The sequence below is a fragment of the Meriones unguiculatus genome, chromosome 1 (genome assembly GCF_030254825.1).
Source record: "Meriones unguiculatus strain TT.TT164.6M chromosome 1, Bangor_MerUng_6.1, whole genome shotgun sequence".
In the NCBI taxonomy this organism is placed as follows: Eukaryota; Metazoa; Chordata; class Mammalia; order Rodentia; family Muridae; genus Meriones; species Meriones unguiculatus.
In genome coordinates this window covers 180,476,176-180,491,635 of record NC_083349.1, presented here as the reverse complement: position 1 = coordinate 180,491,635, position 15,460 = coordinate 180,476,176, and the positions used below count along the sequence as shown (strand labels likewise).

The 15,460-nt window shown below is 41.2% G+C and overlaps 1 protein-coding gene across 7 annotated transcripts in view; it reads left to right on the top strand.

Annotated features, from left to right (window-relative positions):
- The window catches only part of Kmt2a (lysine methyltransferase 2A), an 81,837-nt gene that overhangs the window by 18,099 nt on the left and 48,278 nt on the right, over positions 1–15,460 (top strand). For all 7 annotated transcript variants that reach the window (XM_021637959.2, XM_060372787.1, XM_021637956.2 and 4 more), the window contains one exon: positions 13,046–13,115. In XM_021637959.2, coding sequence (XP_021493634.1) covers positions 13,046–13,115 — 70 coding nt within the window. The remainder of the gene's footprint in view (positions 1–13,045; positions 13,116–15,460) is intronic.

The window sequence follows — 15,460 nt, the reverse complement described above, 5'->3', positions numbered from 1 at the left end:
TTTACTTTAGGTGTTTATTACAGCAATAGGAAGCAAACTAGGACATTCCCCATTTGTACTAGTTAGTATTTGGCAACTTGACACAAACTAGTCACCTGGAAAAAGGAAACCTCAATTGAAGAAGCACTTCTTTCAGACTGACGTGTAGGCATGATCTATAATTGCTAAATGATGTAGGATGGCCTAGACCACTGTGGGCTCTGTGCCCTAGGCAGGTAGTCCTGGGCTGCATAGGAAAAGTAGCTGAGTAAGACCGGAAGAAGCACCCTTCATGGTCTGTGCCTCAGTTCTCTCCCCAGCTTCTCTTGATGGAGGACTGACCTGTAACCCAGGTAAACTCTTTCTTCCCCAGATTGTTTTATCAGAGCAAAGAGAAACAAACTGGAACAGCATCTGTGTATCTTCAGGGTTGAACAGTTCCTGGCGGTTCTCAGTAACCACTTACGAGTGAGTGGATGCTGATCACATCTGAGCTATGGCTGCCGGCTGCTCTTCTTTGTCAGTCTCCTCCTACTTGTAGTTCATCAGGTAGTGTCAGTGCCAGTGGCAGTGCCTGCTCCTTTCTGTGCCAGGTTTTTGCCTTTGCTTTCATTTTTGTCTTGTGCATATGTCCCTCAACTCTATCCTGCTGGGCCTACTCTTATCCAGCCTAGCTCCTTTCTGTTAATTCCTTCATCTGGTTTTCTCTTTCTCTCATTATTCTGAGTAAGCTGTGGCCTGTTGTCATTTTCATAATTTGTTTCTCTCAGAGCTGCATGCTCTTTTAGCCCGGGATGTTCTTGACCTCGATGTATAGTCAGGAATGCTTCTTCCAGCCATGTGCGAGTGTGTCCTGCCAGAGCCAAACTTTTACAAGCATAGTGGTTGTGAACTTTGTTGAGAATCTGAAGAAACTTGTTGTTTATCATGGTATAGGTAGTTATAGAAATACATACATGGTATAGGTAGTTATAGAAATACACTTGCGTGTGCTTCAGAGGAATTTCTAACCCGATCTTGCCTGTAAACCGTTCTGCAGCTAAATCCATGCTTACCCTCCCTTTCCCTTTCTCCAATCCCCTCCATTGTGCCTTGTGTTCATTGCCTCCTGCTGCTGCCCCACCCCCACCTCATCCTTTTCCCACTTACTACCTCTTTGATTTTTAGGATTTTCAGTTATTTCTTCCCTGTTAGGTTCCCCATTAGTGAACAAACTCTAGTCAATCTCAAAAATTGTGCCCCAAGCTGTCCTTTCCTTTTCTTGTTCCTTATCTCTCTTTCCTGACTTAACTAAATTTTTTTCAAAAGTAACCTACATTCATTTCCATTTTCCTACTGGATATATGTGGTCTGTTGCTGGGAATCAAATTGAGCCTCCAGCATGCCAGGCAAGCAATCTGTCAGTGAGCCTCCAGCACCATTCCTTCTTCCACAGCATAGCTTGCCTCCTCCTCCTGTCTATGACACTGCAGAGATGTCAGTGACCTCCAGTTTTGATAGCCCACTGTACAAGATGAGTCTCAGCTGACCTGACCACTCCTTCATAAGTGCCTTCTCTGAGTATCTCATCTCCTCGGTTTTTCTTCTCCCATGCAAAGCTTGTTGTGCATTTCCTTGGGACTCTTGTCTAACAGCCATTTTTTTTTTTCCTCTATGTTCTCTTCCAGGCAGGTTGATCTTAATACAGTTTAAGCAGATGTGTTTTCTCCCAGTCATATTTTCCAGTGGAAAACAGAAAGACATTTCTAATTCAGACATCGAAGGTGTTCTTGCTTCCTATTCTTGAAAGTCTGTCTTTGTTCTGTAATCCCCACCTTAGTGACTATCCCCACAAACCCGTCGGCCTAAGCCAGGCACCTGCAGTCCTTTCTCCTCCGTTATCCTCCATGTCAGAACCAAATGTCAGGGCTGGAGAGAGACTCAGTGTTCAGGAGCACATACTGCTCAAGAGTTCTGACCCAGTAACCATGTCTGATGGCTCACAGGGCCTGCAACTCTAGCTCTCGGGCATCTGATGCCCTCTTCTGGCCTCTGTGGGCATCCCTCAGACACATACATTAAAAAATATTTAAAGTAAAATAAAAATAAATACTATAAGATGTTTGTAGAATTTGTCCATTTTGCTCAACCCCCTTTGCCACTGTAGTTACTATCTCCGGCTCTATAAGCAATCTCAGAGAACATATATGTTATACACACCCTTAACCCAAACCTGGGCTACATGAGATTTCAAAACAAAAACACCAGAGTCTGGGTGGTGTGGTACATGCCTGTAATCCTAGCACTGAGGAGGCAGAGGCAGGTAGATTTCTGTGAGTTCGAGGCCAGCCTGGTCTACAAAGCAAGTCCAGGACAGCCAAGGCTGATAAAGAAACTCTGTCCTGACAAACAAAACAAACAAAACCCATGATAAATAAAATAATAATACAAGATAGAATGGACAGGTGGAAGGCCTTTCACAGAAGGTGGGCAGCTTATTTACCACTTTGTCTCTGCCTTAGTCACGTTCTGTTGCTGTGAAGAGACACCTTGGCCAAGGCAACTCTTAGAAAAGAAAACATTTAAATGGGGCTTGCTTACAGTTTCAGAGACTCACTCCATTATTGTGGTGAGGAGTGTGGTGAGAGTATGTCAGCACTCCAGGCACTGGACCAGTAGCTGAGAGCTCCATTGTGATATGATTTGCCAAGAAAGAGAGGTACTGGGCTGGCGTGGGCTTTTAAAATCTCAAGTGCACCCCCAGTGACACACTCACTCTAACAAGGCCACACCTCCTAGTCCTTCTAATTTTCTGAAGGCCACACCGCCTTGTCCTTCTAATCTGCTCAGAAAATGCTGCTTCCTGATGATTAAGCATTCAAGTATGTGAGCCAATGGGAACCATTCTTATTTAAACCACCGGAGTCTCTAAAAGTGTAATTATGTCCAGAAAGCATTTCTGTACAGTTTACATACATGTACATGCAGCCTGAATGTCACTCATAGGCTTATGTGGAACAAAATAGTTGAAATGATAGAGCCCTTTCCTGTTGGTTTATTTAAACACAGGGATGCTGATATGGCTTCTTTCATTAGTGTTTTAATATAAAGTTCTAGACAGATAGAGGAAGGAAAAACAATTTATATTTCTTTCTAGTTCTAGTTATTTAGTTGGTTTGTTGAGACAGGGTCTCCTTGGGTAGCTCAGGCTGGCCTCAAACTCTGAGTGCTTGCCAAAAATGCTGAGATTACAGACTGTTGGGATTTCAGGTGTGTGCTACCCTGCCTGGAGAGTCACTGACCCATAGAGCCTTTAGGGTGAGGTCCACTTGTGCTAAAAGGTAATTTTTAAGCACTTGAAGGCCTGTCAGACCTTCCATGATCTGATTCCTGCCTCCTCACCCTCAGTCTCTTTGGCTTTGTTTCTGAATGGCTGTGCCTCTGTGCCTTTGTATATTATTTGCCCAGCTGACATCACACTTGGTCTCAGTCTCAAGCTATATTATCATTCAAAGGTGAGCTAGTCTCCCTGTGCGTGCAGTGGCTTTCCTGACGCTTTGTCTTGCCTGGCTAGATAGACCCTGCCTTTGTGCAGCGTCCGCACATTCAGTCCTCCAGCAGTGTCCTCATGTGTTGTATTCTGTCACTGTGCTTAGCTCGTTCCCCTTTTCTCTCTTGTTCCCCTTTTCCTTCTTGCTGCAGGGTCTCACTGCATAGCTGCAGAGGCTGGTTTCAAGGTAGGTGCCTGTTCAGCCTTCCAAAAGCTGGGATTTAAGACCTGTAACACCACTCCATACCTTGCTTGAAGATGTCTTCTGTCTCTGCTCATCCCTTTACCTATATGTAGATTTTTGAAGATGTGTGTGTCTGTGTGCGTTTGTGCGTGCACCTGAGTGAGTTTGTGTGTGTTACATGTGTGCAGGAGCCCACAAAGGCCAGAAGAGTATGTCGGCTCCTCTACAACTGGAACGATAGACAGTTATAAGTCTTGATGTGGGTGCTGGGAACTGAACCCCAGCCTCTGCAAGAACAGCAAGTGCAACCTCCGAGCCATTTCTTCACGAATTGGTTTAGTTTGTTTCCCAACCTGCATCTATTTATTTATTTATTTATTTATTTATTTATTTGAGGTTTTGTGAGATGTGGTCTCATTGTGTAGACCAGGCTGGCCTTGAACTTGTGACCCTCCTACAGCTGCCTTCTGAGTATTGGAATTACAAACATAGGCCTTTACACCAGACATCTTGATGCTCTTTCTTGGCAGTTCTGGGCATTGAGTCCAGGACCTTGTGCCTTATCTATGCCAGTAAGCACCCTACTACAGTCCATCTTAGCCCGCTAAAATGTCATTATCATAAACATATACCTCCTTTGAGACAGGTCTCTCATTGGCCTGAAACTCATCAATTGGGCTGGCCTGACTGGCCAGTGAGCCAGCTGCAAGGAATCTTCTGTCTCTACTTCGCTCGCACTGGGATTACAAATGCATGTGCCTGACAGATTTCATCAAGCTAGAGAATGTGTTTATCACTTCCTCAACTTCTGTTGTGTCCATGTTAAATACTATGCTTTTTAAAAACACCTTTTATATTTTAATTTTAATTATTTTTCTTTTATGTGTGTGGGTGTTTTGCCTACATGTATTTATGTGTACCACATATATGGCTGGTGCCTGTGTAGGCCAGAAGAGGGTTGTCAGATCTTCTGGAACTGTAGTTACAGATGGTTGTTAGCTGCCATATGGGTGCTGAGAATTGAACTTGGGTCCTTTTCAAGAGCAGCCGGTGCTCTTAGCTGCTGCACCATCTCTCCAGCCCCCTTTGGCCCCTATTTGGCAAGTTTTAAATAGATCCTCCATTATCACTTGTGGCTAACTTTCAGTACTGTAGATCATTAGAACTCATTCTTCCTTTAGAAATGAAATCTTGTATGCCTCTTGTCAACCTTTTCCCGTTTCTCCTCTCTCTCGGCTTCTAATCCTACTCTTCTGCTCTCCCTTTAGATGCCACATGTAAGCAAGCTCTCAGAGTACTTAAATTTCTCTGTCTGGCTTACTCTGTCTCGTTGAGAGTGGCCAGACTGCCCACGTTTTAAAGGCAGAGTGGTGGATATGCGCCCTAATCATCCACTGCTGTGACTAGAGCTGACATGGGCCTGAAGTGCACACACTTGTTCAGTATGTCACCTTGGCTCCTTTGCTGTGTAGTCCATCTAGGACGGTAGGGTTCATGGTTAAGTTCTTAGTTCTTTGAAGAATAGCCATACTAGAAAGAAAGAAAAAAGCTGTTCCAGTTTACACTCCTACCTGCTGTGCACAGACGCTCACTTTTCTTTCGTCCTTACCAACACTTGCCCTTCGTCATACCCTCTCCAACAGCTGTAAACTGATGCCTCATTATAGCATAACTTAGTCCCTATGCATATATATCCATATATATGTGTGTATATATATGATCTTATTTGTTTGTGTATGTTGGGGATTAAACCCAGAGCATGGTGTATGCTAAGCATGCATATGCTCTACCACTGAGCTATACAGTCCTCAGTCCCTGGTCCCTGAGGATCCTTTTTTTAAAACAAACAAACAAACAAACAAACAAACACCATTTATTGCTTGTATGTGTATTCATGAAGATCAGAAGACAGCTTTCAGGTCAGTTCTCTCATTTCACGTGTGAGTCCTGGGGATCAAACTGAGGCCGTCAAGCTTGGCAGTAAATACCTTTACCTGCTAAGCCATCTCATCACCCCAGTAAACACATTAAAAACAAAACAAAAACACTTTCTATTAGCCAGGCATGGTGGCACACACCTGTAATCCTAGCACTCTGGAAGCTGAGGCAGAAGGATCATGAGTGTGTGGCCAATCTGGGTTACATAGCAAAGGCCCCGTCTAGGGAAAAGAAAAATCCCATCTAATTAAATACTAGTAATTATGGGTATGAGTCTTTAAAATACAACGTAAAACCTTGGTATTTTATAGCAAGTAGCAGGAGACTCAAAGGGAATTATGCCAACAGAAGTGATAGCTAACAGGAATAAATTCCCACAGGGGAGGTGTTACTCTTTTAAAGTATAGCTGCCAAGACACACAGCTGCTCCCCTGGGCGTTTTAGTCTCTTGGTTCTCTTGTGGCCTCCTCATCAGAATGAACCGTGTGTAACGGTGCCAGTTTAGACACCTGAAAAAAATTATTTCACAAAAATGAGTGTATCAGAATTGATTTTTTTTTTTAAGGTTTTTGTTTTGTTTTGTTTTTCTGGTTTTTCAAGACAGAGTTTCTGTGCAGCCCTGGCTGTCCTGGACTTCCTTTGTAGACCAGGGAAGTCTCGGACTCACAGAGATCCGCCTGCCTCTGTGTCCTGAGTGCTGGGACTAAAGGCATGCACCACCACAGCCTTTTTTTTTTCTCTCTTAAGATTTTATTACAAGTAGTTGTGAACTGCGTAGCGTGGGTGCTGGGAGCCGAACTCTGGCTTTCTGGAAGAGGAGTAAGCACTGTTAACCTCTGAGCCATCTCTAGCCCCTCACGAGTGATTCGTAAACTTTTTATTTTTTTTAATTATGTGCATATAAGTGTGGGTGCTCTAGCAGCATCCATCCCCCTGAAAGCTGGAGTCGCAGGTAGTTGCGAACTGCCTTGATGTGGGAATTGAACTCAGGTCTTCTGGAAGAGCATTAATCTCCAAGCCATTTCCCCAGCTCTGAGGAGTGATTTCAATACTATATTCATTGATGTTTTTTTTTTTTTCCATTGATTCAGTGAAAGTTGATTTTGTAATTGGAGGAATTTGAGTTCCCAGATGTTTTAGAGACGGAGTGCTGAGATATGGTCTGCTAAAGGGCATGTGTGGGTTGCAGAGCACGTACTTAATAAAGTGAGGTGCCCAGGAAGGGACAGGAACAGAGAGTCATGGTAGGTCCTGTTCATCTCAGGCCAGGCTAATGGGGCCTGTTCAGTAGAGATGTATTGTAATGATGCTGATGATGGCTAGGCTGATTTCATAACTTAGGTGTTTTGAGTGGTGCTAGCAGTGTTTGGCTTGTTTGTGAGGCTTACTGGTTCGTTTGTTGGAGACTGAGAGTCTTCTGTAGAGTAGATGACGGTGACCTTGAACTTCTGATCCTCCTATCCCACTTCCAAGTGCCAGGATAGGTTACAGAGGTGTGTAATCACACTTGGTTTTATGTGGTGCTAGGGGTCACACTTGCTAGGCAGTTACCTTCCCGCCTGAGAGAGCTCTATCCCTATCCCAGTAGAGAGGTTTTCAATGTGGCTTTGGTGGCGTGATTTTTCCTTCCCAGACTGTAGTGATTTGGAAAGCATTAAGAATGACACAGACAGCCAACCATTTTAGCTGGATATAGGAAGAGGAAATTATTAAGTCTCTTAATGTTGACCTTTCATCAGGCTGTTCCTATACTAGGAACTGTGTCATGCCTGATGGCTGCGGAAGATCTTGTCTCTGGTCCAGCCCTGTTGAGGGCTTGTTATATGTCATGGGCTGAGAGTGCTTTGGGAGAATTCTGAAATCTGAGGATTTTCCTCCCAGAACTAATGTAAGAGGGAGAGTGGGCTATAGTCCCAGATGTAAGCACATTTTTTGTTCTGGAATATGAGTTATGCAATTTTTTTTCCCTCGGTAACATTTTAACAAAACTTTGATTTTTTTTTTTTTTTTTGGAGGGCAAGCTGGGTTGCACCTGCTCATCTTCCCCCTTAGGTACTTCTTGGAAGCAGGAATTGTGTATTTTTCATCTGGAGCACAGCCTCTGGCTGGAGCATGTATGTGTGAATGATTTTAAAAGACCCAGGAAATGAAATACTACTTTGTTTGAAAAGTTTTCCTGGTCTTACATATTCTGTGAAGCACAGACATTCATGTATTTTTCTAAATGCCTTTACTAAGTTTTACATGTAATATTATTATCTGTAATATTATTTTGGGCTTCAATTCTCTTGTGGGAAGAGTATTCTTAGTACTTAACAAATACCACTACAAAACTCAGTGAAATTTACTTATCTCTGCATTTTGGGTGCTGGGATTAAAGACATTTGCCACTATGCCCAGCAAATAAAAATCTTAAATGCTAAGATATTTATGAGCCAGAGAGTTTAATAGTAATTTGGAAGTTCCCAGCCAGCTAGTTGCCCTAGATTTATGGCTAGGAGAAGTAAATTCTATGTTAATTATTTTTATAATTATATTTCACTTAGGGGTAACATTGGATAGCTTAATTTACCATAAATTAAGTAGTACTCTAAATACAATTTAACAGTATTTATAGAATTCATCTTGGCTAGAGTGTTGTTCTATCTTGGAGTTGAAAGAAATGTTGAATCTTAGCAGCCCAGCCTTGAAGAAAGAACATTCCTGACTGCAAGGGCCAGGCATTCCAACTTTTGCCTATACTTTGTTTAGGATTGCTGTGCTCCTCAGAGAAGGCCATGATGAAGGAAGAGGTGTTGGTGTTGGGCTGGGCATGGTGGCATACATCTTTAGTCCCAGCACTCAAGAGGCAGAGGCAGAAGGATCTGAGTTTGAGACCAGCCTGGTCTACATAGTGAGACCTTGTCTCAAAACAAAACATAAAGAAAAGAAGTAGGAAAAGAAAATTATGTTTACTAAGTGGGTCTAGGACTCCTTGCCTGTGTGCAACACAATGTCTCCTGCACACTCTCTTCAGCTGGGCTTATGCTGCTCGAGAGTGTGTGTGTGTGTGTGTGTGTGTGTGCGCGCGCGCACTCGCTGGTATCTGTGAGTGCATTGCCTTGGTCTTTTGGTTTATGAGCAAGTCTGGACCTATTGGAAGCTACATTGTCCTGAACTGGTACCTGACTAAAGCGAGCAGTGGACCCAGAAGAGAAGCTAATTGGGGTGGTTGTGCAGTGTGTGGTGGGGAAGACTTTTTCTGTAGCACTCTCTTAGGGGATTTCAGCTTGGCTTCCAGTAGGTGTTTGGCTGTTTTTTTGTTTGTTTGTTTGTTTTGTTTTGTTTTATGTGTTTATTTAGGATTCTTAGGATAGAATTTGAAGTTCAGAGTTGGAAGACTAGAGCCCTTTGACATAACAATGGCAACTTTTACTTTCAGCAGGTCATCTGGATCTTTGAAGAATAAGCTTTTACTTTAAAGCATAGTTTAGAAATCAGTACAAAAAATGTTCTTGGGTTGAAATATAGCCTTTGGGGGAAGGGGCCTCACTACGTAGCACTGGCTATCCTGGAACTCACTATGTAGACCAGGCTGGCCTCAGCGATAGAGGATCTCAGCCTCCTAAGCGCTGGGATTAAAGATATGTGCTACCGTGCGTAGGCTTATGCCACCATGCCAGCAGTAAAGTTCTTTTGACTACTCACTCTTTTCTTATTCAGATTTTATTCAGAGATCAGAACAAAAACAAATACTTCCTATCACTTTAGAAAATATTTGAAAAAACTCTAAATATTGATAGTTGAATGACTACTTGACAGCTCAGTGCTACTCTTACGGTTTTATAGGACTTTACAGTTAGGATTATTTTTTTGTTTGGTTGGTTGGTTTGTGTGTATGTGTGTTTTGGGTTTTTTGTTTGTTTCTTCAAGACAGGTTTTCTTTCTGTATCCTTGGCTGTCTTGGACTTACTTTTGTAGACCAGCCTGGCCTCAAACTCACAGGGATCTGCCTGCCTCTGTTTCTGGGATTAAAGGTGTGCTTCACACCATGCCCAGCTACAATTAGGATTCTATAGTTAACATTCTGTAAATGTTTGCAGTGCAGATGGTAACCCACTAAGGTGTGCTGTTAATGAACACGATGCTGTTTATCTGGTTTCTTTTAAAACTTGTAAACATCTCACCTATTATTTCACGCATTGCTGCTTGCACTGTTTGTTTTCACTGGAAGCATAAGACTCATGCTGTTAGTGGTGTGGTCGCCTGGAATGTATTTGACAATATCCAGATACTATGAAATAACATGGATTAGTGGGTTGTTGGGTGAGGGTGATATAGAAAAAGGGGAAATTGACCAGAAGCTTGAAGAATCTGAGAATCTAGAAGAGAAAGTTTTGTACTACAGGTGCTGTATTTGAAGCCTTCAGTTACTTATTGATTCAATTTAGCTATTGTGGTATGAGAGTGATTACAGCCAGGAGGAACTAACTGCACTCACTTTAAACGTGGGCTACTTGTTTGTTGCCTGTTATGTTTGTGATCTTGGGTATGTCATTTGGCTCCCAGAATTTGTTTCTTCAGCTACAACCCTAATAAAAGTGATAGGATTGTGCATGTTGCTTTTTAGTTTTTTAAGTGATTTTATATAAATAGTTTTCTTCCCTGTTCATAGTGTTCCAGTAAAGAAAGAAATGGAGAGAGAAAGTGACTTGTCTAGGATAGCCTGAGAATAGCAGAACTGAGTGCCAGCTTGGCCCTGCTGGTGTCCCAGACCAGGAAATGTGGTCTGGCCCCATCTAAAACTTCTGAGATTTTGTGATTTTCTTTTTTAAGTTAGTTTCCTCACTCCCTTGTTTGAAATAATTTACCATTGCCTATCTTACTTACTTGTTTTTTGTTTTTTCTTTTAAGCTACTGTTTAATTCTTTACTTCTGAACAGGGCATGTAGCTAAGTGGCAGAGTTTTCATCTAAGGCTCTAGAATCAGTCCCCAATACTGAAAAACAAAATAACTGAATCTGCCCAAAGAATATATTAAAAGTGAAACAGTATGGACTTCTCATTTAAAATTTTGGATTAAGCTGGTGGTCGCAGTACATGCCTTTATTCCCAGCACTCAGGAGGCAGAGGCAGGCAGACTTGAGTTCAGGGCAAGCTACAGAGGGAGTTCCAGGATGTTTCACAGTACCTCTAGGGCTACACAGAGAAACCCTGTCTTGAATAACAACAACAAATGGATTAAACTGGGTTTGATGGCAAATGCTTGTAATCCCATAATGGGGTGTAGGGAGGCAGAGGATAAGCACCTTTGAGAGTAGCCTGGGCTATGACATTAAGACCCTGATGTTCCTTCCCCTTTTAGAGGAGAGATTTTTATATTGATTGGGCCTGTGTGGTTTTGGGTAACTTTTTTGATACCGAGCCATCAAGTTTGAAGATCCACAGAAATATATTTGGCTTCTCAAAACCTTACTGTTTTGTGTGTGGATGTTTAGCATGTATGTCTGTGCACCACACGCATGCAGTGCCCCTGTGGGCAGAAGAGGGTATTGGGTCCCCTGGAACTAGCGTTAAGGATAGTTGTGAATCACCATGTGGGTGCTAGGAATTGAACCAGAACCTCAGTTCTTTTAAGAGCAACAAGTGCTCTTAACACCTGAGGCCCTATTTGGCTTGTTTTATTTTAAAATAAATACGTAGAGTTTTTCTTACAAATAATGTTCACAATAAAAGTTTATTTTAAACTAAGAAAAATTTTAAATTGCTTTTAACATAGTGATAAAAGAAAGTATGAAAAAAGGGACTCTAGTTAATGTGTTTTAAGAAACACATACTGAATACTTTATTGGAATTATAATACTTTTTGAAAAATACATTTCTGAAGAGAATTTCATCTTTTGTCCTTCTGACAGGGTTTCTCTGTGTAGTGCTAGCAGTTCTGGAACTTGCTAGCAGATCTGGCCTTGACTCAAAGAGATCCTCCTGTCCCTGGGTGCTGCGTGGTGGGAGCAAAGGCCTGCGCCACCACCGCTCAGTTTCATCTTTTTCTTAAATACTTCTTTATTTTGTGAATATAGATATTTTGCCTGTGCTTATGTTCTTGTACTATGTATTGCCGGAGAGGCCAAGGAGACCATCAGCTCTCCTGGAACTAGAGTTACGGTGGTTATGGAGACACCATGTGGGTGCTAGGAATCAAACCCAAGTCCTCTAGAAGAACGGCCAGCGCTGTTAAAAGCTGGGATAGCTGTCACCTCAGTCTTGGAGAAAAAAAAAATTGATGCCTAAAAGCCTTTTAAGTTTAAGAGTTGAACTGCTGGTTTGGCTGAAAGGTTTGCTTGTTTATATTTTCCTGCGTGATAAGTGGTTGAAGACCTCATTAAAGCCTGGCTCTAGTTGTAAGTGGAGGAAAAGCTCTTCAGGATTGGTGTGCCCGTGTTGTTCGCTGGCACTGTCCACAGGAGGAAAGTCTGGGGACTTGAACTGTTGGGACACAGTTGGAGATTTACCAGACTCCAGCAAGTCTATGCTTTATCTCGTAGTACTGTTGTTTGTGTGGTTTGTTTCTAGACTCTGAAATAGTCGTGTCCGCCCCCCCCCCATCTTTCTAGAAAGAACCTTTTCTGAATCAGTAAACTTGTGTTAATCAGTATGTTTCAGTAGACTTTTTCTTGAGAACTTGTTTAAAATAGGCTAAATGGTTCTTAATATTTTTTTAAGGGCAGGTTAAAAGTTAGAGAGGTTAAGGAAAGTTTTTTGCTTTTGTCTTTGCCAAGCAGAATTGGAAATAAGATGTTTCCCTGTTGTTCCCTGAGTGGCTTTGTGTGGCTAGTTTGTGATCCCTGTCACCAGCACTGCTGCCCACCATTACGTCTCTTATCCCAGGGCATTTTAAGGTGGTACCATAAAATGCAGGTCAAAATTCTCTGATCTCAGATCTATAGAAATCACATCTGAATAACAGCTCCTGAGTTAAGGAACTGAGTTAGGGCCTTACAGTCTCTATAATATTTAGCAGGCAAGAGATTGGCATATGGTTTTTATTATTCCTTACATGTTTGGAAATATAAGTACTTGTTTTATGTTTGGTATGTATTTTTAACATAATATTTTGCTTATTTGTATTAAAGTTATCCTTTAATGGTTTGGGGCTGTATAAATAGTGTGAAATTTAGAAGTATCCCTTATCTACTGTTCACCAAAGATAAACTTTCAATGCATTGTCCAGTTATTACACAGCTATTGTGTGTAATGCAACTCTATGTCTGGTTCTGTGATTTACAAATTAGTTACTTATAGAATCTATTTGGATAATGATGATTACCATGTACAGGCTAATTTGCCAATGCATTTGTTTCATCTGAGCACTTCTTGGGGATTTAGTCACATATATATTTTGCTTCTGATTTTAAAATAATTTTTCTTTGTTGTAGGATGAGCAGTTCTTAGGTTTTGGCTCAGATGAAGAAGTCAGAGTGCGAAGCCCTACGAGGTCTCCCTCAGGTATGGCCAATGAGCATATGTCATAGATCTGCATTCTTATAGGGGAGTATGGCTGCAGTTTGCATTATTGCAAGCAAAGGGTGATCTGCAGTCCTGGGGCTAAGAAGCAACTTATGAACTAGACTGGCTGGGATGGATTCTGTTGACTGCACTTGTTAGCTTTTCACTGTGTTTTTCTGGGTAATGCTTGGGCATGGGAGGTAGGTTTCCACAGAAGGATTTTGGGAAACCTGGTCAAATTTATCGTTTTCTATTCTGTGGTAGCATTTATGTTTGTGGGGGAAATTTTGGCTCTTATTTTTTTTTTTTTGTAGAAAAAATTTAGTGTACTGTTGAACCAGAAACAACATGTTGTCACTATATAACACCATTTAACCTAACCCTAAAAAGGCTGTACTCAAATAAAGAAACTGAAAATTATGTGGATGTTTCCATTTATTAGCACTGTTTATCAATGTTCTTAAGAAATTCTAGACCTGCAGGCAGTTTCCTCAGATGGTCAGTGGACTTCACCTTCATAGCTTGGATAATTGAGTTGGAGGAAAGACTTGAGGTTCTTTTGATGGAAAATACATTCCTCAGTTTTTCAGTATGGGAACTTCTCATATGGTTTTGTTTATGTAGATAAACAGACTAGTGAAATATTCTGTTTTTAGATGTTCTTAGGACTCAGTTTAATTTGTGACAGTTGCTGACATTTGGTTCTTACTTAAGAGTAATATATTATAATGGTAATCTAATTAAACCCAAGCTGACGACTTGGTTTGCCCAGTGATGGTATTGATATATAGTTACTGGTACCAGTGTCTTTGGACCTGTTTTTTAGACAGTAGCAGTGGACAGAATCTTAAATCATTATACAGAAAAAGGACTTTAGGAATCTTCTACTCTTAACTCTTCATTTACAGTTGATAAAAATCAGAACAAAACATGACGTGAGCCAGTATGTGGCTTTGAGTGTAAGAAGTTAGCAGCTGAGTTAGGACCCTTCTCTGCTGTTTTTTTTCTACTTGTCTGTTACAGCTTCTTTTAACAAATAATATGGAAGTTGTTTTCAGAATTGCTAAAATCCTCTGGGCAGCTCTGTCAAGCTTCACAGTGTTAAGAAATCGGGTCTGTACTCTTGGTGAAGTCACAGCTTTCATAGTGGTTTTCTAGTGAGTTTTGTTGTTTGTTTGTTTGTTTGGCATCAATTTACCTTGAATGTTGTGCTTGTTGTTTCAAAGCACTTAGATATGTATTACTTAAATGAATTATTATCTGCTCTCTTACAGTCCATTACTTTGGTTATAATTAGTATATATTGAGAATTGTTTTGTAAACTCTATTATGGGAGGTCTCCTAAGTTATGAAGTGAAGGAATGCATTTGTATTTATTTTAGGAAGTGCAACCAGCAGACTTCGTTGATTTCTGCATTGGAAAGCAGCTCCATCACACAAGTGTTCATAGTGGCAGAAATCTCTTTTGAGGCCTAGTAAGGGAGGTTTTGGTCTCAGAAGAAGGTTGTGCTATGTAACACTGAGAGGCTAAAAGAGAGGAAAAGAAGACCATGGGCTGTTTGTTTGTTTGTTTGTGTGTTTGTTTTTGGTGGCAGAGTCTTACTTTGTAGAACTTGAGATGATCATTTTTCCTTGCTTCACAAGTTCTGGGATTACAAGCGTGAGGCATCATGCCTGATTGCCAGAGCCGGTTCTTAATGCTTTTGAGTACAGGTTATGCTAGGTGTTAGAAACAGTAGTAGCGAGTTGATCATTTGGGAAATTCCTGTTTGTAACAAGATCTCCGTATGTGGCTCTGGCTGGAACCCAATAGGCAGACCAAGATGACTAGAGTGGATGGGTAGTCTCCTGCCTCTGTCTTCCTAGTGCTGGGGTTACAGGCATGTTCCATCACACATAGCTGTTTCCTCTTACTTGGATAGCAGAGATCTGTCTTAATAAATTGTTGATTTGACTTTGATATCAGTTAAGTTTAGATCTTTTTGGGACTAACTAGTTAAAGAATTCCTAGAAAAGGGTAGATTAATGAGCACACACGGGCCACTGCATTGATAAGTTCCTGTGCTTCATGGCAGTGATTGCACTGATGTCTCATGAATGGGCATTTTTCTCCAAAGTAAAACTTTTGTTTGCTTTGCCAGAACAGATTAAAAATGCAGGCTGCTGAGCTGCCCAGGAAGCCACCTTTTCCCTTGAAAGTTGATCTTGGTGTTTAAATTTATTCATAGACATAATTATAAATTGAAAAGTTAGAATGTTTGTTGTTATCGTCTTGGTTGAATTGAGGTCATTTTGGATTTTTGTTTTGTTTTGTTTTTCTTTCTTTCTTTCTTTTTCTTTTTCTT